Source organism: Delphinapterus leucas, chromosome 12, assembly GCF_059928025.1.
Source record: "Delphinapterus leucas isolate spDelLeu-1000000601 "Yukka" chromosome 12, BTC_Dleu_Yukka2, whole genome shotgun sequence".
Taxonomy (NCBI): domain Eukaryota; kingdom Metazoa; phylum Chordata; class Mammalia; order Artiodactyla; family Monodontidae; genus Delphinapterus; species Delphinapterus leucas.
Window position 1 is genome coordinate 45,787,310 of NC_143140.1, and position 27,457 is coordinate 45,814,766.

General features: G+C 38.1%; 1 protein-coding gene and 1 non-coding gene across 6 annotated transcripts in view; both read right to left on the minus strand.

Annotated features, from left to right (window-relative positions):
* The window catches only part of OSTM1 (osteoclastogenesis associated transmembrane protein 1), a 75,079-nt gene extending 47,764 nt beyond the window's left edge, over nucleotides 1-27,315 (minus strand). For 4 of the 5 annotated variants that reach the window (XR_016395161.1, XR_016395160.1, XR_016395159.1 and 1 more), the window contains exons 1-3: nucleotides 26,813-27,311; nucleotides 12,633-12,747; nucleotides 1,468-1,565 (exon numbers count right to left, since the gene is read on the minus strand). Coding sequence is in view for 2 of the 5 variants with exons in the window: in XM_089921906.1 (XP_089778032.1) it covers nucleotides 1,468-1,565; nucleotides 12,633-12,747; nucleotides 26,813-27,217 (618 nt within the window). In the remaining 3 variants the exon portion in view is untranslated. Of the gene's footprint in view, nucleotides 1-1,467; nucleotides 1,566-12,632; nucleotides 12,748-26,812 lie in introns of all 5 variants that reach the window. The other variant, XM_030760308.2, reaches the window with a different exon arrangement.
* On the minus strand, nucleotides 8,175-8,281 carry LOC115802063 (U6 spliceosomal RNA). The gene has a single exon (XR_004022443.1). It is a non-coding gene; the product is annotated as a U6 spliceosomal RNA (small nuclear RNA).
* Nucleotides 27,316-27,457: the final 142 nt, after the last annotated feature.

The window sequence follows — 27,457 nt, forward strand, 5'->3', positions numbered from 1 at the left end:
TTTCCCAAATGATGACTCTAAAATGTAATGCAATACTAATAAAATATCAAAATGATTGATTATTTTGAACTTAGTTCTAAAATTCATTTCATGGATTTATTTAGTAAATCATGTTTTGAAAGTCAAGAAGCCAACAGGAAAAAAAGGTTGGCGCTAAACCTTACGTCTTACACCAAAATAAATTTCAAACAGATAAATAAATTTCAAACAGATAAAATGATGCTTAAATGTACAAAACAAAACCATGAAAGTCCTAAAACAATCACAGGAGAAATTTTTAAAATAATCTCAAAGTGGGAAAAGGCCTTCTAGTGTGACACAAAATCCACAAGCCATTAAATTAATTTTGGTAAATCTAACAATATAAAAATTAAAATTTTCTTCATATCAAAAAGAGAAGCATGATAAAAAGACAAACAACAAATGAGGAAAAAATATTTGCAACTAACATCCCAGGAAAAATGCTAATTTCCCTAAAGTACATTCATCAGAACTAATGTCTTTGGTCTCTAAAACCAGAGTTCCTAGTCAAATAGTCTTGGTAAATGCTGTATACAAAGTTACCATTTGAAGTTCTATATAATGTACATTAGTCCACTAAAGTTCTGCAGTCCTGTATTAAAGCATTTCTTACCTTTATTAAGAACACTAAACCTTTTTTATGGGCTATGTATTAAAATCTTGCAGAACATATTTTGGGAAATGTTCATCTAATAGTTTTTATTATACTCAGGGAAATTCATATTCTATGTTATCACATTTATTAAAGAGAAAGTTATACATACCTATATCCTAAATATATTTCTATCTATTTGTGGGGATTACCTACTTGTTAAAAAGCAAGTTTCAAAACTAGGATTTTACCAGAATTCCAATTTCACCCCTCACCACTACCAGGAACGTTCCAGTACTAACATTCAAGGGTCAGAAGTGGAGAAAACAAAACCCAAGAAGGTAGGTTTCTTAAAGGTTACCTTTTATATTATAATTCAAAACTCAAAGTTACCTTATTAAACAGCACCTTTTAAAGTAGGTAAGATATATTTAAGCAAATATTGAGGCAAAGAATAAGCTTTTTATAGACAGAATCATACTGAATTGCAAAATACATTATTGCATAAACAAAGTCAAGAAAAAGTACTGTCTGATAGAACAACACTGTGTTTTAATTAAACAATCACATGCCTCAGTTAATATGTTCACACTCATTAACTCATTGGATCCTGACTACAAAATACTGGAAGGTAGGCAGGGTAGATCTTACTATTCCCATCCTACAAATTAAAAAACTGAAGTTTTGATGATTTGCCTAAGGGCTAGTAATAGAAGAATTTAGCAGAAGTCCAGGTCTACCTCTACACTGTGTATGTAGATAAATATCAACAATTAATGCTATAAAAATTGGAATTATTTATTATTCACTTGGACAAGACAGCATTTTAATTTCAAGTGTCATATATAAAATACCTGAAGGTTATTCTCAAAGCAGGTCAAGGTGTGATTAAACAGATTCAGGAAGTATACTGTGCTATTTGATAATTCTTCACTTTTGTTCGTTAAACAATCTGTCAAGAAACCAAAAAGTAGATTAATATATCTCAAGCAGCAATTATATATAGTCATTTATCTCTCAAGCTGTTATCTTCTGTTTCACACTATCGTAATCCTTTATTCAAACAAGCATGAAGTGTTCCACATTAAGAGAATTTTCCAAATACATGAAGCTTACCCCTTTTAGTTTCCAAAAGGTTTTTTTTACATCATAACCATTTAAATGAAAATATTAAAATAGTCACATACTTTTCTCTCTTTGTAAAAACCATATACCAAGTAAAACTGAAATTGATTTTTGATGGTACAAAGTCTTACTCATGAATATCAGTTATCAAATGCCACCTTAATAGGAGTACTCTTAGTGCTGTTTAGGCATAAGACTATTTATCCTGCATTAATTTTAGCTAAACTCATATGCTGTTTGATTGTTTTCTGGGTTACATTTAGTAGTTCTGGGTCTCTTCCATCTTCACTAGTGGGTCAGTTATTGCATCTAAGAGGTTAATCTTTTAAAATGTGCTCTTTCTAATCTATTGTGAGTTGGGAGACCAGAGAAACAAGCTGGTGAGAACCTTGCATGAAATACTGATAAAGGGACTTCAAGTAAAATCTGGAAATAAATACACTTGTTTTATGTCTTTCTAAAAATCTTACATAAATGATATTCCTCTGCAACTTGCTACTCTCACTTAGCATTAGCTCAAGTTCATTCCTTTGAATTGTTTTCTATTTCTATGTATGAACATAGCACAATTTTTTAATCTATTCTCCCTTCTTGGATGGACTTATTCTTTATCCTCAGTTTGCTTTTACCTCTCCCTGTGCTCTCAGCTTACCCTCTGGGATCTAGGTTCAAGTGCCTGGCACCATATCCTGGAACTCACAGTCAACCATTTCAATCTCACTTTCCTAGAATCCTTGCCCTTTTTACATTCCACATACTCACAAATATTTAAAACCTTCATTAACTTTCTCTACTCCCAATTGTGGTTGTAGAACACTATTATAGAAAATTCTAAAGTTATAATGAGGAGACTCAATTCAAACTAGTTTCAGGGCCACAAAACAATCCTTGTAGATGCCCTATCAATTACTCCACAAGGGATGTTCAAATACTTTCTATTCTCTAGTACTCAACCATACTCTTGTTCTTCTTAAATTTAACTGAGAGCTGTATATTATACACACTCAGGGCCATCTATTATGATCTTTCAACTGGGAGGGGAGAGACAGGATAGAAGGCTGTTGCAGTTATCCAGGAGAAAGGTGGCAATGCAAACAGAAAGAAATCAATGGATAAGAGATACGCTGAATAGGTAGTGAAGAGTACCAGAATATGCCAACTCAAAATATGTCTCTTTGGCATATGGATTACTCTGAGCTAAAGGCCTTTAAGGACTTCCCTGGTGGCGCAGTGGTTAAGAATCTGCGTGCCAATGCAGGGGACGTGGGTTCGAGCCCTGGTTGGGAAAGGTCCCACATGCTGCACAGCAACTAAGCCCGTGTGCCACAGCTACTGAGTCTGTGCTCTAGAGCCCATTAGCCACAACTACTGAGCCCGCGTGCCACAACTACTGAAGCCTGCGTGCCTAGAGCCCATTCTCCACTACAAGAGAAGCCACTGCAGGGAGAAGCCCGCGCACCGCAAAGAAGAGGAGCCCCCGCGCGCCGCAACTAGAGAAAGCCCGCGCACAGCAACGAAGACCCAACACAGCCAAATATAAATAAATTTTTAAAAAGTAAAGGCCTTTAAGAACCAACAGATTCAGGAAAAACTCTAAAAACAGGGCACAAGTTTTTATTTTGTAGATAAAATTTACACTTGTAAAGGAAATTTCCATCTGTAAAGATGTCTCTCTCAAGAAAAAGAAAAGGGAGGACTCTTAACAACTAACTCTTAACAATAGAGATGGTTCTAACTTAAATCTATGTAACAAACCTTACTAAACAATCCCGTTTACCATACTTTTCCTGGTCACTTTCCCATAACTTGCCTCCTTCATCCAGAAGACCAAAACCCTTTCTCCTCTGATTATCCTAAGATGGTATATAAACCCAAATTCTAACCATCCATTTGGGTTACTCATCACTGGGTGCTCCCGTGTGTACATATGCAATGCACTTGTTAATAAACTTCTGTTTGTTTTCTCTTGTTACTCCGTCTTTGGCCAGTCTCATTAGAGAGTTCCAGCCAGAGAACCTAAAATGGATAGAGGAAAAAGATTTTTTCCCTCCCTTAGAGTAGACATTAGGATATGACACACTATATGATGCATGCACTATTATAAACAACAATCACTACAATGAAAGCTAATGTTAACTGAGTAGTTGCCATGTTCCAAGTGCCATGCTTGTACTTTAAACACATTTATTCAATTCTTACAACAATCCTATGAGGCAAGAACTATCATCTCCATTTTCTAAATAAGGAACAAAGGCAGAGAGGAATTAAGAAGTTACCCAAGGTCATAAAACTGGTAAGTAAAAACCTGGAATTTCTACTCAGTCTGATTCCTGAGCCTGCACTTGCAAACACTACAAATATAAAATATCTACACTCTAGACAATTAAAGTTCAATACTGGGAATCAATAAATACATGCCACTGCTCCTCCCTCCACCACCCATAGATTTCTTACACCATGCAGGGATTCAGGCAGTCGCTACCAACTGATCAGTGCTGGCAACTGAGATGAAGCCTAAAACTGGTAAACAGGGCAGCAACTAGCACATAAAGGCTCCTTTGTGCAAACTGGAAAAAGACATTCTGTCCAGGTAGATTATTTACAAAAAAGTGCTCCTACCTCCAGAAGCTGAGCTGGAATCCAGCCCCACTCATCCCCTTACATGGCCCCTAGTGTAGGACTTGGCCTGCACCTGGCATACCTGGGGCCCTGCTGATGAACCTATTCCAAGAGTCTTTCCCTCTCTGAACTCACACACTCTACATTCTCTGCAGCTTTATCTTCTCCAGCATGTAAGTCCTGTTCTGACTGTTCACCTTATCATTTAAAAATCTGAGGGATCACTTCACAAATTAGGAAACAGCTAGAGAAATAAAGTGATATACTGAGGATCATACATCAAGTTAGTAAGGCATTGAAATACAAAATATACTTTCCAGGCTCTTGATTAAGTATTATCTTAATTATACCATTTTTCCTTTACTATTTAAAAATGTTACTCTCTCTGTTGGCTTTCAGAAAGTTCACACACTAAATTCTTAAAAAAAAAAATAACATAAGTCTCTCTTAATCCTGGTTTAACGTCATCACAAAGTAGCCTTGAATCTTTTTACATGAGGTAGAGTATATATAAATAAAAACAAAGTTACAAATATGCATAATATTATTATATTGTGCTAACGAGATTGAAGAAGTTTTCAGTTTTTGTAGTTGACATTTTGGAGGGAAGTAGAGGGAATACAATTTCATCCACAACAACTGTACATCTGTGTATAATGAGCCACATCATGGCAACTGACATGCACAATATGGGGGTGTGTGTGTCCCTGGATTGTCTTACAAAAGCAGTATAAAGCATGAATGTGAGTGATTCATACTTCTATACAAAGTATGTAACTGAAATAATTTCTTTATAAAAAAGTAATTTATATGGGGCTTCCCTGGTGGCGCAGTGGTTGAGAGTGCGCCTGCCGATGCAGGGAACACGGGTTCGTGCCCCGGTCCGGGAAGATCCCACATGCCGCGGAGCGGCTAGGCCCGTGAGCCATGGCCGCTGAGCCTGCGCGTCCGGAGCCTGTGCTCCGCAACGGGAGAGGCCACAGCAGTGAGAGGCCCGCGTACCGCAAAAAAAAAAGAAATATTAGTAGTAATAAAGCTTCCTATAAGCACTAAGTGAAGTGGTCATTATGAATTTTCCTCATCTCAGATAATCAATGCAGCCTCATCAAGGACAGATTAGCATAGCTTCTTTCTCAGTGAGGGCTCAAGCATCAGCTCAAGAGGCATTCTTAAAGGTGTTAAGGATTCAAGTTAAGACCTTACATAGAAACCCACTAAATATCATAACAGGAATTATGTATGCATCTTTAGATAAAGTATTTGGCATCTATTAGGAGCTTGTATAAGGATCTCTGCTGTTTTTCAAAACTAATTCTATAGAGAACAACAGAGACGATTATCAATTTCTGAAAAATAGGGCAAGCTTCGGAAAACAGAGTATTAAACTATGGGAACTTTGTACTTAAACAACATAATTAAGTTTAATAAGTATGAAAACTAGGACATTTTAAGTTATAAGATATAAATGAGTCCAATGCTTAGTATGTTACCATTTAGATAAAATATGGGAAAGATGGGTTCTGATTAATTGATCTTCTGGTTAACTATCAAGTTTTATTATTGATTTTTAAAGAATCAAGACATAAAAAGTGAAGAGTGGCAGAATATTTGCCATACGGATTATTCTGAGCTGACGGCACTTGGAAAATAGCCAAGGCAGAGAGAAGCTTTCTGTGAATTCCCTTTATCTGCTTGAAGACAGAGCTTCCAAAAGAAAATCAGTTGTCATAAATCCCTTCTCCAGGAGTTTCATCAACTAGGGAAGATTTTCTCCTATCAGAGGAAAGGAGACCAATCAAACAGAATGGAGAGTCCAGAAATAAATTCCTGCATATACAGTCAACTATGAGCTGAACTCCCAGAAACAGAGAGCAGAATGGTGATTGCCAAAGGCTGGGGGGTGGGAGAAATGGGGAGATATTTGTCAAAGGGCACAAACCTCCAGCTGTAAGATAAGTTCTGGGGATCAAATGTACAGTATGGTGATTTTAGTTAGCAATACTGTATTCTATACTTGAAAGTTGCTAATAGAATAAATCTTAAATGATCTCACCACACACACACATACAAAATGGTAATTATGTGACATGACGGAGGTGTTACCTAACACTATGGTGGTAATCATTCTGCAATATATAAGTGTATCAAATCAACACACTGTACACCTTAAACTTAAACAATGTTACATGTCAATTGTATCTCAATAAAGTTGAAAAAAGAACAAAACAAAGTACCAAAACACTTTACCATAAAGCAATTCATAGTCTCATCAAATCTGGTCACTCTACTAATTATTCACCTGTCATATGCATAAGATAACCAAGAAGCATCTCAATAACCAGGCTATCCCTATATCAACAATACACTTCTTTTTTTTAAAAAAAACTTTTTTTTCAAACACATAGACATTTTTTAATTTATTTTTTTACACAGCAGGTCCTTATTAGTTATCCATTTTATACATATTAGTGTATATATGTCAATCCCAATCTCCCAATTCATCACACCACCACCCCCCGCCCCGCCACTTTCCCCCCCGTGGTGTCCATACATTTGTTCTCTGCATCTGTGTCTCTATTTCTGCCCTGCAAACCCGTTCATCTGTACCATTTTTCTAGGTTCCACATATATGCGTTAACAATACACTTCTGACAACAGCTTTAAAATTGTGAAGAGGAGAAATCCTTGATATATTTTCTTTACTTCTTAACAGTCACTCTCCACAAGAATTAATTTCCATGTTATTTGTAATATGAATTGGAAGAGTTGTGTATACTCCTTTTGAGTTTCAATCAGTTTCCAAAAACTCATTTCTAATGAAGACTAATATCATTCAAAGACACAGAAATTCTAAAGATAAAATAGATGGTAGTGGTAACGGATGGCACTCTTTTTTTTTTTATATTGGAGTATACTTGATTAACAATGTTGTATTAGGATGGCACTCTCTTTCATTGAGTGTCTAGCCTTCCTTTCATCAAGTAATAATGGCAAAGACTACGTGCCAAACCACAGCTAGATCAAGTAGAAAGGTGATTTTTTTGGCAATGTATTACTTTTAAAAGTATTCTTTTAAACAATATTTTAGCTTTTATAGCTTTACATGTTTATATTTTTAATAATATTATTTAGAAAAATTTTAATAGCCCCTTAAATTAACTTTAGAAGATATTTATAGGGTTTCCCTGGTGGCGCAGTGGTTGACAGTCCGCCTACCGATGCAGGGGACACGGGTTCGTGCCCCGGTCCAGGAAGATCCCACATGCCGCAGAGCGGCTAGGCCCGTGAGCCATGGCCGCTGAGCCTGCGCGTCTGGAGCCTGTGCTCCGCAACGGGAGAGGCCACAAGAGTGAGAGGACCACGTACCGCAAAAAAAAAAAAAAAAAAAAGATATTTATATAATTATAGTTTTGCATTTTCTAGCACAGAGGATGAAAAAGGAATAGTCATTTTATACCAAAATATATATTCTTACAAAATGGATCACATATTGGTTTAAGTCTCAATTAAAAACAAATTTTAAAAACACCTCAGTAGTTTTTGTTCTTCCTTCGTAATTTTTTTCCTTCCCATTTTATCTTTTAGGTGCCAGACTGAATAGACTCCAGATTATTTACCATTAAAGAGTTCTATTGCTGGCATCACTTATCAGCTCTGTATTTGCAAATTTAATAACTAGATCACCACAAAAAGTTAACTGAGACAAAAGGGTTCATAGCTTGTATTTAACAGTTTTACATAAGTTCTGAGAAAACTGACCAGTCTTTTTTTTTATGTCTATTTTTTTTTTTAACATCTTTCTTGGAGTATAATTGCTAAAAATATGGAACGCTTCACGAATTTGCGTGTCATCCTTGCGCGGGGGCCGTGCTAATCTTCTCTGTATCGTTCCAATTTTAGTATATGTGCTGCCGAAGCAAGCACGACCAGTCTTTTTATGTTTAAATAAAAAAGCAAATAATCTAGATTTTGGGGGGAATATTTATACTGTGTTTTCATGTATATACGGTAGGGGAGGAAACATAATTTTCCCTCTACCCTTGTAAGTTCTCAGTTGGGTCCCCTGTAACAAAAGACAGATCAATAGGAGAAAAACAAACAGAAGTTTGTTAACTTGTGTATCTTCCGCACATACACAGAAGATACAAAGGGAAACTGAGTAACTCAAAGGGGTGGCTTAGAAGTCAGACTTGAATATCATCTTCAGGTAAAAGCAAAGATGGGTGTGGGGGAGGTCAGTTATGGGGAAATGACCAGGAAAAGTGAGGTAAACAAGCATAAGGTTATGCAGATTATGTCCCTGCCTTCTCCATTTACAAGATTCTCTAGTGATTTAAAGTCATCCTTTTCTTCCTGGTACAGAGAGGGAGACACCCTTACAAGTGGAGATTTCCTTAATAAATATAAATTTCTCATACAAAATGGTTATTTCTACTCTGTTTTCAGAGCTTCTCCTGTGTCTGCGGTTTCTCAAAATAATCAGCTCAAAATAATCCTTATGCCAAAGAGGCATATTTTGGGATGGCACATTTTGGTCTCCTACAATACAAAATGACAACATCCTAGACAAACTTCTGATCAGGCACAAATTTATTTAAAACTATAGTGTGATATGATTGCTTTATTCCATTTTATTAAAAGAGTAAATATCCTTTGTATTCATTCTTTTACCTATTTCTAAAGGCCAAAGATTTTTTAAAAACAATGACTGGATAGGTAACAAATGGATTATCCTTTAAGTAAAAGGAAAAGAGAAGCCTTTAGCATCATTTATTAAGAAAATAAAAGAGTGAGGATTCCATGAAATCAGTGGTTTAATAGATCTGGTTGCTAGAGATGCGATTGTCTCAGAACCTGATGCCTGATTCCTGATCATTGCTGACCATTAACATTAGAAAATGTGCAACCCTATTAAAAACTTTTTTTTCACATTATCTAGTTTTAATTTTATGTAGTACTGATAGGTCTTTAGAAAAAAAAAGAGTATTTTACATTTATATTTTTAGTAAAAGACTAGGTTTTCCATAATATCAAACATGTATATAGCATAGATATTAAACTTTGTAGGGCTAAAGTGCAGGGCTAATATTTCTTAAAATGGAGACTGTGCAATGAATTTGTCAAATAGCACTTTAAAAACAAAATTAGGCCTTAACTCATGAACACTGTCTATTCAGATGAACAATCTTAAAGCCCTCCGATTTTAGTTCTAGGCTCTTGATCTGCAGTTCATTTACACTTTCTGAGCCCCCATTCTACCTCACAGGGCTTGGCTTATTGTGAAGTTCAAATGAACCAAGGGCCATGACATTGAGAAATATTATTTAATTTAATTGCTGACTTGCTATTCACCTTCTTTAGCTCATTTTCTCCTTCCTTCAAATTTCTTTTCTCACTGCTTTGTAACAGAAGACTATGTTGCTCAAGTAAGAATGCTTTATTAAATTTTGGTAAAAACTGCAAAGTTTTTTGAACAATTCTTTAAATTTTTCAGAAAATGTTCATGTTATCTTTATTACAGAGATTTGTAGAAAACATAATTAGAAGTGTTTCCAGGTAATTTGGTAAAGATTATTCATTTCTAGGTAAGGTGATTATTTTATTTTATTATTTTATTTAAAGATTTTTTTGATGGGGACCATTTTTTTTAAAGTCTTTATTGAATTTGTTACAATATTGTTTCTGTTTTATGTTTTAGTTTTTTGGTTTTGAGGCATGTGGAATCTTACCTCCCCAACCAGGGATCGAATCCACATCCCCTGCATTGGAAGGCAAAGTCTTAACCACTGGACCACCAGGGAAGTCCTAGATGATTACTTTAGAATGAATACCCAAGGGAAAACATCTGAGGAGCACAAATTTATAAAACTATTTTATTTCCATATAAAATACAGAATATAAATTATGATACATTTTAAAATGTGAATGAAACAATGAATGGAAAATAACTTTTTAAATGCATAATCTGGAAAAAGAAAGTAGCCAATCTCTCTGATTACATCTAACATATGAATAACCATGGCAGATTTGGACAGTCCATCAAGTTTTAAAAATTTTTATGTATTTTTGAATAGGTATTAAATGCTATGGTATACAATCCAAAGGGTACAAATGTAAGCAGAATGAAAACTAAGTCTTCCTGTCTTTCCTGCCCACTCAGCTATCTAATTCTCCAAAAGATGTCATATTTCTCTGCACCTTGCTTGGTCATATATTTTGGCCAAATTAATTTTAATTAGGAAGTAAACATTTCATTTTTTCTTCAGAAGAAGTTCAATCAAGGAATATTTTCAAGATAGGATGGCTCACAGAAAAACAAAAGTACCCTAAGAATTTATTCTAAAGAGTTTTAAATCTACCATACTGAGTAAATATGCAGCAAAATGTTTTCTTTCCTTTTTATTTTTTTTTAAATAGCCAGAGAAGAAAGCTATTTTAAATTAGTAAATTCATTACAAAATACCTTTTAAAGAAAACATGCTTTACCTCTCAAGTATGTAAATTAAGTAACATCAATCGAAAGAAGTGAATCCCAACACATACCCCACTTATTCTAATTAACTGATTTTATATTATTTGCAATTAACATATTTTTTCCTATATCAATGGATTTTTCGGAAGGGCTTAAGAATAATTAAAAACAGCTCTTCCGTATAAGTTAAGCAAACTCTGTTCAATCATATTTACACTAAAAAGTTTTACTCCAAAAAAGTAAAGATTTGCTTTAAAAAATAGTTAGCTGTCAGTCAAGCCTCTGTTCAAATTACCAGAAATTTTGAATTAATAGAGACAAAATTAAAAGTTAATATTCAATATCCATGGTATACTACAAAGGAAAAGAAACTTAGCAGGGAGTCTTTTTCCCATTTACAGATTTTCTTCATATGAACTAAACAAAAAGACAAAGTCCTTAAAAAGTTAAGCTCCTTAATGACTTACAGATACACAGATTTTTAATTTACTCTATCCTTTCTATTTCCACAGCCCATGCCCTACTTAATGTTTTCTTTGCTTCTTGCCTAAACCATTGTAAGAATTTCCTCACTGGTCTCTCTCTTCCAATGGGGTTCCACAAAAAAAAAAAGAAAAAGAAAGGGTCTTTGTAGTTTAAAAAAAAAAAAAGCTCAGAAAGTTCTAGGTTAAATGATGTTTAAAAGTTTTTTTTAACCTATAGTCCTTCTCACTGCCTTTAATATACTATGTGTATTGTAAATTCCCAAGATACTATAGTATATAACCATTTCTTAATACTATGCTGGTGTTCTAGGCAGTATGAAAAATGTTGGCATAAGTGATAAACTACTATATAGGTCAAGGTCTTACCTTCCCTTTCCAAGTTTACCTCCCATTGTGCTTCCAGCATCCTGTAATGTCTACTACTCTTTTATATACCTCTGTGCCTCTGTTCACGATGCCTCCCTATCTGCAATGTCCTTCCTCTCATCTCTACTTATTGAAATCATGCCCAGTCACAAAAGTGTAGGATCAAAAGGTACCTCCTCCAGGAAGTATTTCAAATTCTCTCCAATCTGATTTATTTTCAGCTTCCCCAAGACTCTATAACTTTATTATAGCAGTTATTTGTCTGCTTTAGGTTATATTGTAACTATAACTTCCTTCCTCAAACATTATAAGGAATAGAAAATAAGAATTTCCTAGTACATAGTTGGTATTCAAAACACTTATGAATTGAAATAGTGATTTTAATTTTCCTAAAGAATGCTTGAAAATAGATCTCATTTCATTATACAAATACATACAAGCCTGCAAAACTGGTAGAACAGACGTTATCACCTCCCCCTATCACAGATTATTATAAACATCATAACTACTATTATATTAAGCAGCTAACATTCCTTGAACATTAACTATATGCCAGATACTAAGCTAAGTGCTTTACACAGTTTATTTCATTTACTCCTCAAAACAATCATATAAAGTAGGTTCCATTATTACCACCAATTTACGGATGAGGAAACTGAAGCTCCAAGAGGTAAAATCACATGCCCAAGGTCTGACAGTAGTAGGTTAGGGCTAATAAATGGCAGAGCTTAGAATAAATTCCAGATCTGTCTGACTGCAAAGCTCACTGTTAACTGCTACACTTTTCTGCCTTTCAGTATTTGCCCAAGCATTTCTCACTAATAAACCGTGATGCTAATCACAGTTCATTTAAACTTAGTAACAAAAAATATTCAAAACTTTCAGACTCAAATAAAATGACATCTATACTGTTGAACCATGACAGCAACATGAAAATGAAAGAATTACTTACTTGCACAATTTGCCTTCTGCCATGTGGAATTGAAAAACTCAGACAGAATCACAACTATTTGCATTCTATCTGCCATTAAGAGACTTCTGGCACAACTATGACTCTCTGAGGAATTCTATAACGACAAAAGAAAAAGAAAGAAAAATACAATATGAATATTTTTAGACTTCCCAAACAACTACTTGAGGCAAAAAACCTTATAAAAATAATTCAAGTATTTATTATAAGCATTTAATTTTTTTTGCTATAATCAAATAATGATGTCATTAATAATAACAACTGTAATAAAACAATAGCAGCTAACATTTATTGGTACCAGGTTCACTTGCAAGGGAAGAAAATCTTTGCTTCTTAAATAAATAAATACTTGCTTCTATGATACAATCTCAACTGCTTAGGCCCACATGTAATATTTCTTACTCCTTACGCACAGGAAAAAATTCTGGAAAGCTATTCACCAAAATGTAGCAGTAGTTATCTCTGAAAATGGAAATACAGTGATTTTCATTTTCTTTTTTGCCTCTTTTACACTAAATTTTTCTACAATGAACATATATTATTTACACATTTTTAAAAACCTGGTGGATAAATGATCACAAAACATTGTTTCAGGGCTTCCCTGGTGGCGCAGTGGTTGAGAGTCCGCCTGCCGATGCAGGGGACACAGGTTCGTGCCCCGGTCCGGGAAGATCCCACATGCCGTGGAGCGGCTAGGCCCGTGAGCCATGGCCGCTGAGCCTGCGTGTCCGGAGCCTGCGTGTCCGGAGCCTGCGTGTCCGGAGCCTGTGCTCCGCAACGGGAGAGGCCACAACAGTGAGAAGCCCGCATACCGCAAAAAACAAAAAACAAAAAAAAAAATTGTTTCATCTTCTGGGCATTTTTTGGCTCAAAATCTTAAAATCCACAAGAAAATGTGATACATCTAGTTTGTACCGAAATAGTTTGTACCCAGATAGTACATGCTTTCCACAGATCGTTTTAATAATGAAACTCACACTATGCAAATAATAAATTCAAGTTCCTAAATTATTGGATCCTTATCTATTTCCTTTCCTTTTTGCCCCAAGCAAGGAACTAAGTCCTGCTGACTCTTCATTCTTTCAAAGTTATTTAACTCCTACTATTTACCAGGCACTATAAGAATCTTGGAGTTCTGAGTATACAAAGAGTATAAAGGAATGCCATCAACACTGGGTCTTCAAAACCTCCCCAGAGACATACAGATAAGGAATTAAATAGTGTCATTAGTAATAAAAGAGAGAATATGTTAACTCTAGAAAAGAACTGATCAGCCATATGGGATAAGAAAAGGGGGAAGGAGGGCTTAACAGCAGAATTCTTGTTTTAAAATATCTCTGAAGATCATTTTGGGATGATTACCCTTTCTGTGGCTTAGTTTTGTTGTCTCATTAAAACATGCAGCCAAATGAATGCTTGCCTTTAAAACAGTAAATTGAATAAAACATTTTACTTTTTTTTTTTTTTTTCTGTGGTACGCAGGCCCCTCACTGTTGTGGCCTCTCCCGTTGCGGAGCACAGGCTCAGCGGCCATGGCTCCCGGGCCTAGCCGCTCCGCGGCACGTGGGATCTTCCCGGACCGGGGCACGAACCTGTGTCCCCCGCATCGGCAGGTGGACTCTCAACCACTGCGCCACCAGGGAAGCCCTGAATAAAACATTTTAAAAAGCCCTTTTCTTGGAATTACTTTCTGAGCAATATCAGCTATAGAAGAAGATTTCATAAAAGATCAAACAATGGTTTGTGATAATTTACCCACCAGATTAAAGTAGAGCATGGCCTAAAGAGTCAGACAAACCTGGATTACTAGCTGGTAATCTTGGACAGCTGAGGTAAACTCTCTGAGGCTCAGTTTCATGATCATGAGTCCTACAGGTACAGCATTAAATGAAATACCATATGTTAATCACTTAGCACAATGTCTGGCACCTAGTAAGTAACTGATATATGCTATTTCACCTAGCTACCTGTTGTCAACAAGAAGTGCTCTAAGTGGGTGTAGCTGGCTAAGTATAAACAGTTACTTAAGTAGAGTCTTATAAGTGGATGATTGGATATTTTAAAAATCAATATAGATAGAAACTAGGGGCCTGAACCAAGATGGTGGAGTAGAAGGACGTGCTCTCGCTCCCTCTTGTGAGAACACCAGAATCACAACTAGCTGCTGGACAGTCATCGACAGGAAGACACTGGAACTCACCAAAAAAGATACCCCACATCCAAAGACAAAGGAGAAGCCACAATGAGATGGTAGGGGCACAATCACAGCAAAATCAAATCCCATAACTGCTGGGTGGGTGACTCACAGACTGGAGAACAATTATACCACAGAAGTCCACCCACTGGAGTGAAGGTTCTGAGCCCCACGTCAGGCTTCCCAACCTGGGGGTCCGGCAACGGGAGGAGGAATTCCTAGAGAATCAGACTTTGAAGACTAGTGGGATCTGATTGCAGGACTTCGACAGGACTGGGGGAAACAGAGACTCCACTCTTGGAGGGCACACACAAAGTAGTATGCGCGTCGGGACCCAGGGGAAGGAGCAGTGAACCCAGGCGAGACTGAACCAGACCTACCTGCTAGTGTTGGAGGGTCTCCTGCAGAGGCGGGGGTGGCTGTGGCTCACCGTGGGGACAAGGACACTGGCAGCAGAAGTTCTGGGAAGTACTCCTTGGCATAAGCCCTCCCAGAGTCTGCCATTAGCCCCACCAAAGAGCCCAGGTAGGCTCCAGTGTTGGGTTGCCTCAGGTCAAACAACCAACAGGGAAGGAACCCAGTCCCACCCATCAGCAGTCAAGTGGATTAAAGTTTTACTGAACTCTGCCCACCAGAGCAACACCCAGCTCTACCCACCACCAGTCGCTCCCATCAGGAAACCTGCACAAGCCTCTTAGATAGCCTCACCCACCAGAGGGCACACAGCAAAAGCAAGAAGAACTACAATACTGTGGGAAAAAACCCACAGCCTGTGGAACAAAAACCACATTCACAGAAAGATAGACAAGATGAAAAGGAAGAGGGCTATGTACCAGATGAAGGAACAAGATAAAACCCTGGAAAAATAACTAAATGAAGTGGAGATAGACAACCTTCCAGAAAAAGAATTCAGAATAATAATATGAAGATGATGCAGGACCTCGGAAAAACAACAGAGGAAAAGATCGAGAAGATGCAAGAAATGTTTAACAAAGACCTAGAAGAATTAAAGAACAAACAAACAGAGATGAACAATACAATAACTGAAATGAAAACTACACTAGAAGGAATCAATAGCAGAATAACTGAGGCAGAAGAACGGATGAGTGACCTGGAAGACAGAATGGTGGAATTCACTGCTGCAGAACAGAATAAAGAAAAAAGAATGAAAAGAAATGAAGACAGCCAAAGAGACCTCTGGGACAACATTAAATGCAACAACATTCACATTATAGGGGTCCCAGAAGGAGAAGAGAGAGAGAAAGGACCTGAGAAGATATTTGAAGAGATTATAGTCGAAAACTTCCCTAATATGAAAAATGGAATAGCCATCCAAGTCCAGGAAGCGCAGCGAGTCCCATACAGGATAAACCCAAGGAGAAAAACGCCAAGACACATACTAATCAAATTGGCAAAAATGAAAGACAAAGAAAAATTACTGAAAGCAGCAAGGGAAAAATGACAAATAACATACAAGGGAACTCCCATAAGTTTAACAGCTGATTTCTCAGCAGATACTCTATAAGCCAGAAGGGAGTGGCATGATATACTTAAAGTGATGAAAGGGAAGAACCTACAGCCAAGATTATTCTACCTGGCAAGGATCTCATTCAGATTCGATGGAGAAATCAAAAGCTTTACAGACAAGCAAAAGCTAAGAGAATTCAGCACCACCAAACCAGCTCTACAACAAATGCTAAAGGAACATCTCTAAGTGGGAAACACAAGAGAAGAAAAGGACCTACAAAAACAAACCCAAAACAATTAAGAAAATGGTCAGAGTAACATACATATCGATAATTACCTCAAACGTGAATGGATTAAATGCTCCAACCAAAAGACACAGGCTTGCTGAATGGATACTAAAACAAGACCCATATATATGCTGTCTACAAGAGACCCACTTCAGACCTAGGGAAATATAGATACTGAAAGTGATGGGATGGAAAAAGATATTCCATGCAAATGGAAATCAAAAGAAAACTGGATACTCATATCAGATAAAATAGACTTTAAAATAAACAATGTTACAAGAGACAAGGAAGGACACTACATAATGATCAAGGGATCAATCTAAGAAGATGTTACAATTATAAATATATATGCACCCAACATAGAAGCACCTCAATACATAAGGTAACTGCTAACAGCTGTAAAAGAGGAAATCGACAGTAACACAATAATAGTGGGGGACTTTAACACCTCACTTACACCAATGGACAGATCATCCAAAATGAAAATAAATAAGGAAACAGAAGCTTTAAATGACACAATAGACCAGATAGATTTAATTGATATTTATAGGACATTCCATCCAAAAACGGCAGATTACACTGTCTTCTCAAGTGTGCACAGAACATTCTCCAGGATAGATCACATCTTGGGTCACAAATTAAGCCTCAGTAAATTTAAGAAAATTGAAATCATATCAAGCATCTTTTTAGACCACAACACTATGAGATTAGAAATGAATTACAGGGGAAAAAACGTAAAAAACACAAACACATGGAAGCTAAACACTACGTTACTAAAACCAAGAGATCACTGAAGAAATCAAAGAGGAAATCAAAAAATACCTAGAGACAAATGACAATAAAAACACGACAATCCAAAACCTATGGGATACAGCAAAAGCAGTTCTAAGAGGGAAGTTTATAGCTATACAAGCCTACCTCAAGAAATAAGAAAAATCTCAAATAAATAATCTAACCTTACACCTAAAGGAACTAGAGAAAGAGGAACAAACAAAACCCAAAGTTAGCAGAAGGAAAGAAATCATAAAGATCAGAGCAGAAATAAATGAAATAGAAACAAAGAAAACAATAGCAAAGATCAATAAAACTAAAAGCTGGTTCTTTGAGAAGATAAACAAAATTGATAAACCATTAGCCAGACTCATCAACAAGAAGAGGGAGAGGACTCAAATCAATAAAATTAGAAATGAAAAGGGAGAAGTTACAACAGACACCACAGAAATACAAAGCATCCTAAGAGACTACTACAAGCAACTCTATGCCAATAAAATGGACAACCTGGAAGAAATGGACAAATTCTTAGAAAGGTATAACCTTGCAAGACTGAACCAGGAAGAAATAGAAAATATGAACAGACCAATCACAAGTAATGAAATTGAAACTGTGATTAAAAATCTTCCAACAAACAAAAGTTCAGGACCAGATGGCTTCACAGGTGAATTCTATCAAACACTTAGAGAAGAGCTAACACCCATCCTTCTCAAACTCTTCCAAAAAATTGCAGAGGAAGGAACACTTCCAAACTCACTCTATGAGGCCACCATCACCCTGATACCAAAACCAGACAAAGATACTACAAAAAAAGAAAATTACAGACCAATATCACTGATAAATATAGATGCAAAATTCCTCAACAAAATACTAGCAAACAGAATCCAACAAAGCATTAAAAGGATCATACACCATGATCAAGTGGGATTTATCCCAGGGATGCAAGGATTCTTCAATATACACAAATCAATCAATGTGATACACCATATTAACAAACTGAAGAATAAAAACCATATGATCATCTCAATAGATGCAGAAAAAGCTTTTGACAAAATTCAACACCCATTTATGATGAAAACTCTCCAGAAAGTGGGCATAGAGGGAACCTACCGCAACATAATAAAGGCCATATATGACAAACCCACAGCAAACATCATTCTCAATGGTGAAAAACTGAAAGCATTTCCTCTAAGATCAGGAACAAGACAAGGATGTCCACAATCACCGCTATTATTCAACATAGTTTTGGAAGTCTTAGCCTCAGCAATCAGAGAAGAAAAACAAATAAAAGGAATACAAATTGGAAAAGAAGAAGTAAGGCTGTCACTGTTTGCAGATGACATGATACTATACATACAGAATCCTAAAGATGCCACCAGAAAACTACTAGAGCTGATCAATGAATTTGGTAAAGTTGCAGGATATAAAATTAATGCACAGAAATCTCTTGCATTCCTATACACTAATGATGAAAAATCTGAAAGAGAAATTAAGGAAACACTCCCATTTACCATTGCAACAAAAAGAATAAAATACCTAGGAATAAACCTACCTAGGGAGACAATATACCTGAATGCAGAAAACTATAAGACACTGATGAAAGAAATTAAAGATGATACCAACATATGGAGAGATATACCATGTTCTTGTATGGGAAGAATCAATATTGTGAAAATGACTATACTACCCAAAGCAATCTACAGATTCAATGCAATCCCTATCATGTTACCAATGGCATTTTTTATGGAACTAGGACAAAAAAATCTTCAAATTTGTATGGAGACACAAAAGACCCCGAATAGGGCTTCCCTGGTGGTGCAGTGGTTGAGAGTCCGCCTGCATATGCAGGGGACACGGGTTCGTGCCCCAGTCTGGGAGGATCCCACATGCCATGGAGCGGCTGGGCCCGTGAGCCATGGCCGCTGAGCCTGCGCGTCCGGAGCCTGTGCTCCGCGGCGGGAGAGGCCACAACAGTGAGAGGCCCGCGTACCGCAAAAAAAAAAAAAAAAAAAAAGACCCCGAATAGCCAAAGCAGTCTTGAGGGAAAAAAACGCAGCTGGAGGAATCAGACTCTCTGATTTCAGACTATACTACAAACCTACAGTAATCAAGACAATGTGGTACTGGCACAAAAACAGAAACATAGATCAATGGAACAAGATAGAAAGCCCAGAGGTAAACCCACACACCTATGGTCAACTAATCTATGACAAAGGAGGCAAGGATATACAATGGAAATAATTGTATTTTCAATAAGTGGTGCTGGGAAAACTGGACAGCTACATGTAAAAGAATGAAATTAGAACACTCCCGAACACCATACACAAAAATAAACTCAAAATGGATTTGAGACCTAAATGTAAGACTGGACACTATAAAACTCTTAGAGGAAAACATAGGAAGAACACTCTTTGACATAAATCACAGCAAAATCTTTTTTGATCCACCTCCTAGAGTAATGGAAATAAAAACAAAAATAAACAAATGGGACCTAATGAAACTTAAAAGCTTTTGCACAGCAAAGGAAACCATAAACAAGACGAAAAGACAACTCTCAGAATGGGAGAAAATATTTGCAAATGAATCAACGGACAAAGGATTAATCTGCAAAATATATAAACAGCTCATGCAGCTCAATATTAAAAAAAACAAACAACCCAATCCAAAAATGGGCAGAAGACCTAAATAGATATTTCTCCAAAGAAGACATACAGATGGCCAAGAAGCACATGAAAAGCTGCTCAACATCACTAATTATTAGAGAAATGCAAATCAAAACTACAATGAGGTATCACCTCACACCAGTTAGAATGGGCATCATCAGAAAATCTACAAACAACAAATGCTGAAGAGGGTGTGGAGAAAAGGGAACCCTCTTGCACTGTTGATGGGAATGTAAACTGATACAGCCACTATGGAGAACAGTATGGAGGTTCCTTAAAAAACTAAGAATAGAATTACCATATGATCCAGCAATCCCACTACTGGGCATATACCCAGAGAAAACCACAATTCAAAAAGACACATGCACCCCAATGTTCACTGCAGCACTATTTACAATAGCCAGGTCATGGAAGCAACCTAACTGCCCATCAACAGATGAATGGATAAAGAAGATGTGGTACATAGATACAATGGAATATTACTCAGCCATAAAAAGGAACGAAACTGGGTCATTTGTTGAGACGTGGATGGATCTAGAGAGTGTCATACAGAGTGAAGTAAGTGAGTAAGAGAAAAACAAATATCGTATATTAACGCATATATGTGGAACCTAGAAAAATGGTACAGATAAACCGGTTTGCAGGGCAGAAATTGAGACACAGATGTAGAGAACAAACGTATGGACACCAAGGGGGGAAAGCTGAGGGGGGGTGGGTGTGGTGTGATGAATTGGGTGATTGGGATTGACATGTATACACTGATGTGTATAAAATTGATGACTAATAAGAACCTGCTGTACAAAGAAAAAATTAAAAATAAAAATAAGTCAAAATCAAAATCAATACAGAATAACCTGTATGAGTGGTCAATGTGCGGAACAGTTCAGTTGAGGAAGACATCAGAGTAGTTGGGAGAAATAAGGAGAGTTCATGGAGGAAGCAGGATTTGAACTAAGCCCTATACTAAGAAAGGGAAGAAGGTTTTAAAATGGGGTAAATAAAATGATCGAGGGGTGAAAGTAGGAATGGTTATGCAGTATTCAGGGAGTATTCAGGAGGCCAGTGGAAGGTACCTCTATGAAAGTAGAGGCAGTAGAGGGAGAAGTCAGGGCAAGGTAATGAAAGTTCTTGAGGGTTATGAGAGTCACACAGTGGGAAACCTTTTAAGATTTTTGAGGAAGATGGCATGAAAAGCAGAGTTTGGAGAGCACAGGTCTATGTCACAATATGTAGGGTGAAGCAGGAGACTAAATAGACTATTTCCATAGTTCATGTCTAATGAGAAGATAGTAGCAACAGTGAGAATGGAAGGTTAGTGATGAATAATCCCAACAACGATGATGTACTTCTGAATACCTAATGGTTCTAAAAGCTCTAAAGGTATAACTCACTTAATCCTTGTAACAACTCTATGAAATAGGCAGTAGTATCCTTTTGGATTCAAACCCAGCCTCTTTCACTGCATGGTCTTGGGTAAGTTACTTAATCACTCCGAGGCTCAGTTTCTTAAAGCCTGATATCCACCTATATATGTCTAGGTTCCTTATTTGGACAAAAGTTCCTTTAGGATGGAAACTTTGTCTTATATCTTTGTATTCCCAACACCTAGCATATGACAAAAAACATTGGCCTTTGGTTTATATTTAGAACTTTTAATACTCAAATCTGTCACAACCACTTAGCAGAAACCTAACCACAATGAATCCAACAATCCACTTTCATCATGCCTACTTGGCAAAATGCAAACAACCAAACAGATTATTTCCACAATAAATCCATAATCCCAAACTGTACTCCTCACTTTCCTGTCTGCTCATTCTCCCCTGATTAACACCACTATTGCAATCTTCTCCACTCTCCCTTGAAACTCTGATATCCCTCTCATCCTTTACTCTCAAGTGAAGATCTAGCCTCCTGGTTGACAGTGAAAACAGAGACCATCAAGCTGAAACTCTGATCTGCCTACCCCTCTACACCCAACCTCTCCTTCTACCCTCCTGTTAAGAGTGCAGAACATGCCTGCCCCTGTCAAAGGCTCCTCTCTCTCTCTCTCTCTCTCTGTGGATGCCTTAGATCTCAACTACTCTGCCTTCTCAGGAAAACTGACCTTGTTTACTTTCCCACTGTTTCCTATATCTTCACTGTCTCTATAGGATTCTTCCTATCAGCATTTGAACATGTTCAGTCTCTCCCATCTTAAGAAAGGAATAAGGGAAGTAGAGACAGAGGGATGGAGGGACAAAGGAACAGAAAGAAAGTAAAAGAAAATCCCTGAGTCTCAATTCCTCTTTAGTGACCTCTCTTTCTTATCTCTTCCTTATGGCCAAACTTTTAGTTGTGTAACATCACTATTCCCACTTCCTCATCTTCCATTCGCTATTTAATCTACTTTAATCTTACTCTCACCCCCAAGTGCTCCCTCAAAATGGCTCTTATGACACCAAGAATGCCAATGTTGATAAATTCACTTACGGTCCTCTCAGCTGGATTTGACACAAATAACCACCCCTTCCCTTTTCCCTGATTTATAGGACAGCACATTCTCCTGATTTTTATTAATCTCTCCGACTCTTCTTTCTTGGTCTCTTTCAATATTTTATCTTCTAACCAAATCTTCAACCCAGTATTTCTTATGTATTCTCACTTCTTACTCAAACTCATCATGCCATGGTTTCAAACACTACTTTTAAGCTGACTGCTCCCAAACCTATTATCCCCAATCCACATCTCTAGACATACATATCCAACCACATATGCAATATCTCCACCTAGATGTCTCATAAACACCTCAGAATCAACAAGTTCAATATCAAGTTCATGATCTTCCCCCACCAAACAGGTTCCTCCCTCCATCTTAGTAAATAGCAACCCTATTCACTAAGCTGCTCTTATTAAAACCCTGGAAATCATCGTTCCTTTCCTTCATATTCCATATTCAATTAACTACCAAGTTTTATCAGTTCTACCTCCTAAATATCTCTGAAATCTATCCATTTCTCCCCGTCACAATGGCCCCCATGTAGCCTAGCCACCACCATTTCTCACATCACTGTAAGAGTCTCTTAATTCATTTCCCCACACATACTCTTCCCCTACCCTCCCCAGTCCCTGTCCCCTCCATTTTCTCTCATGTAGCCGTAATGACCTTTTAAAGTACAAATCGGATCATATCATTCACAGAATTAAACCCTTCAGTAATATCACACTGCTTTAAAATCAAAGACTAAAACCCTTAGTAATACCCTACAGGTAATATGACCTGGCACCTGCCCACTTCCTCAGGCTCAGATCACTAGTCTCCTCCTGGCTCAGTGCTCTGAGTTCTTTCTGGTCCTTAAACATACCAGACTCCCATTCAGAGTCTTCACACCTGCTACTTGGTAACATGTATACATTCTCTCTCCTCCCCGACCTTCTCAAATTTTAGGTGTCAGCTTTAATCACTGACCACTTCTATCTACTCTCAGCTGATCTTGAATGCTCAAGATCTGCATTCTTGTTATATGCTTTGGCGGCATCTGGGATTTTTTTCTTTGCAACACTTATCACACCTGAATTAAATAATTACTTTTATAACAATATGTTTAATGTCTGTTTCCCCTACCAGACTACAAGCTCTGCTCATTCACAGCTATATGCCTAGTTACTACCACTACCCTGCACATAATAGGTACTCAATAATTTTTTTTTTTTTTTAGTGAATAAGAAGCACTACATTTTCTGATCTCCAATGAAAGAGACTAAAACTACACTAAAACTATGCTGAACACTTCCAGATACATACCTCCAATCATAGGTAATATATATATACATATCTATATGTCTATCTGCTTATATAAATTTTAAACAAACCAAGTATAATAAGATGAAGATTAGCAATTCAGAATTTGGGGGGCCAAAGCAACCTGGCAACCACTCTGGTGATGCTGAACAGCTCAATGAAACTACATCTCTTTTCAGTTTAAATTAAAGAAGAAACTATGACTCTAAGTAAGAGGGAATCCGTCAATTCTACTATTCAGGTTTCACAAATCACTGTATTCTTTACCTTGAGATAATAAAACTATATTATTAGTTTTATATTATTAGTCCTTGACCCAGTAATTCCAAGAGGAAGTGACTAGAAAATAGAATTCTCATCAGATAACTCTATTACAGTTAAATGAATCAGCTTGCTGTACCACAGAAATAGCTTGCTAATTTCTACCTTTGATTCTTTTTCTCCTTGTTATACTCCCCTCCTCTCTCAATCAATCCATGGACATTGATTCACCCTAAAGAGGTGAGAAAGAATGTCTTGTTCATAATTCCACTTGTAGGTATTCTCTGATTAACCCCACCTTGCTCTGTTCCCTCCTTTAATTCAGCATCTCCTTCACTCTTTTGTTCTAAAATCCTATTGTACAATTTATAACATTCACATTGATGATTTTTTCCCTTTTTCTTTTTCTCAGTATAGATTTATTTTTATTTCCCCAACTACACTGATAGTTTAAGGCCTGGACTTTACCCTCCTTTTCCTTCAAATACCCTTTAACCAGCCCAATATTTAAGAATAGCATGTGCTTGCTAATTAAGCTGATTTAAATGAAAGACTGAGTCTATGTGAGTCAAAGAAAATACATTACTCTCCAGAAACAATTCCCTGCCACACACACACAAAGGACAACTGATTCCTTTAAGTTCACTCCTAAGAAACTCAGACATAATTTTCCATAGGTTCATCATTACACATAATGGTTCAATTCCCAGACCAATCTGAAAAGGCCTATAAAATCCACGAAGTACCTCACAACTGCAGAAATCATGCTTTTGAGCTACCACATCCAGCTCTACTGAGGAAAGGGGGTGGGGGGTAGGCAAGATCTAGGATGAGTTGGAGAGGAAATACGGATTGGGGAAAGGGGTCTCTGCCTCTTTTTATCTCTTTACCCTGTTCCTTCACACAACAGTGAGGCGAGCTGGGTGTGCAGGTCACTGGTAGAATCAGACACAAAGCAGAGGAAGCAAGTTTCTGCCATTTCCACACTGGGAAGCCTCCTGTAGGCAGTAGGGAATTCAAGTGGAAATTCATATACAAATATGCCCATAATTGGCCCACAGATGCCCCCATATCACTGTGCCACCAGAGTTTGGGGTAATTTTTTAACCTCTTCTTAATTCCACAGAAACTACACAAATGAGGAATGTGTTTGCTGCCTCAAAAGATCCAAGCTTTGCTTCAGGACTCACGGTCATTCTGGCCACAGAACAATGCACCTAACTGCTTAAAACAGAATATGATGCTATATCATATCCTGCTGTAGTTGACAGGGACAAGTCTTTGGTGTTTTACTTTAAAATCATGGTGAGATATACTATATATATATGTATATATATACATACACACACACACACACACACACACACACACACACACACACACACACACATATATATCCCTTGCTATACCCAGTAGAAATATGCCTGAAAAATACTGCATGTAGGTCTACATTTACTTAAAGTACCTTGAAAAGTAGCTCTTTACAGAGGCTGGACACAGAATTTATTTAATGCAAATAAATTCCCTATTTTTGTAAAAAATACATATTTATGTCAAGTAATATCAGGCTGACAAAGTAGGATGCAACTATATATGTTTATATTTTGTCAAATCAACTATGATTTATGAAATAATTCCAACCACATTTTCATGAGACTTTTTCTCCCAGTACAAGAGGAACTTTCCACTCCATAATCGCAAAGTCATTTCTCCTGTTTTTCCTTTACAAGGCATATGCAGCCCATACCTCATGACTCCCACCAGCCCTGAAACTCTAATCCTTTCCTACTCTAGCCCCTTTAAGGTACTTAGGAACAAGGACATGTCTGTGCCTGCCTGTCTTCCTTCCTCCCTCCCTGCCTTCCTTTCTTTCTTTCTCTTTCTTTCTTTTAATTAAGACCCTCACAGCACCAACCACATGACCAGAAGAGCTTGAAGAGTACCAAGAGTGAAGGGCAGATTTACCCTTTTGTAAAATTTTAGTTCCCATTTACTGAGAACTGTTACTATGTGTAGTAATAGTTTTCTAAGAGTTCCTCTCATCCCCATCTTACAGATGAGACAACAGTTACAGAGAATATAACTTGCCCAGAGTACACCTCTAATAAGCAGAGAAGAACTGGTCTCCTGGCAGAATGGCTCCAGACTGTATTAATGACTAAAATGAACTCTCATGCATTATCTCTTTTTATTTTTTTAACAGTCACATCTGGCAGCGGTTTTTCTCCATTCTACAGAGGAGGAAACTCCAAGATAGACTCCAAGATAATTAATCCAAGGTCCAACTGCTAGAAAGTGGTGGATCTGAAAATGCCTGGCTACAGAGCTCAAGCTCCTTACCACCAGCACACTATAGTTTCCCCACTCCACCTGGGGTTTCAGGAAAGAGTCCTTCTTGGGAACTCCAGGTGGAGATGGGAAGAAGCTGTGGCAGACTGGGGGGAAAGAGATGACGAAAGGGAGAGTTGGGGTGCAGAAGCCCCAAGAAAACTAGTCATACCTATCTGCAAATATGTACCCAAAGATGCCCAACAGCAGCCATGAAAGCAAAAATCCAAACCCCACGCCCCATAATGCCACCCACTTTTCTGATACCCCTAACTCCACAGTCCCAATCCAACCTCTTTTTCTCACAAAAGGGGAAACTGAACACCCCACCACCCCGAGTTAACCATCATTCCATCCTCCTCCCTTTCCAACAATCCACGCCAGAGGTCCCGGGTGTGCCTTCTACCCACCCCCACGGCTCGGCTGATGTTGTCCATCTTGCTGGCGACCTGTTGGAAGAGTGGATAGCAGGTCTGACAGAGGCGCACCGGCCGGGCGCCGCGCACTAGACACCCGGTCAGCTCTGCGCTGCTGTTCGCGAAGTCCAGCAGCAGCTCCCGGCACTCGGGATCCAGATCCGGCAAGTCTGGGGGTAGTGACAGTGGCCCCATCCTTCCGCCCTGCAGTAGAGCCAGGGACAAGTCCTCCACCTTCAGCAACTGCTCCTCCGACAAGAGGTCGTGGAGGACCCGGTGGGAACTGCTGCCCAAGGAGAAGGTGCCCAGAGCCAGCCCCGACCACAGCAGCGCCACAAGCAGCAGCCGCAGCAGCAGCAACGATGACCTCCGCCGCGCGACTGTCCGGTCCGGGTCCATCGCGGGGTTGACGAACCCCAAGGTGCAGACCTCCACCTCTCCGCCCCTAATCGATGCTGCGGACAGCGGCCGCTTCCGGCTTCCTTGGGCGCAGGCCGCGAGCAGGGTCACGAGGCGCGCGCGTCACGGCCCCGCCTCCGGCGCGCGGCGCCCCGCCCCATTGGCTGCAGAGAGCCTCTCGCGCCGCGGGCCGGCGCGCGTGCGGGAGCGCGCACACAGGGGCGGTTTCGCGCTCCCAGC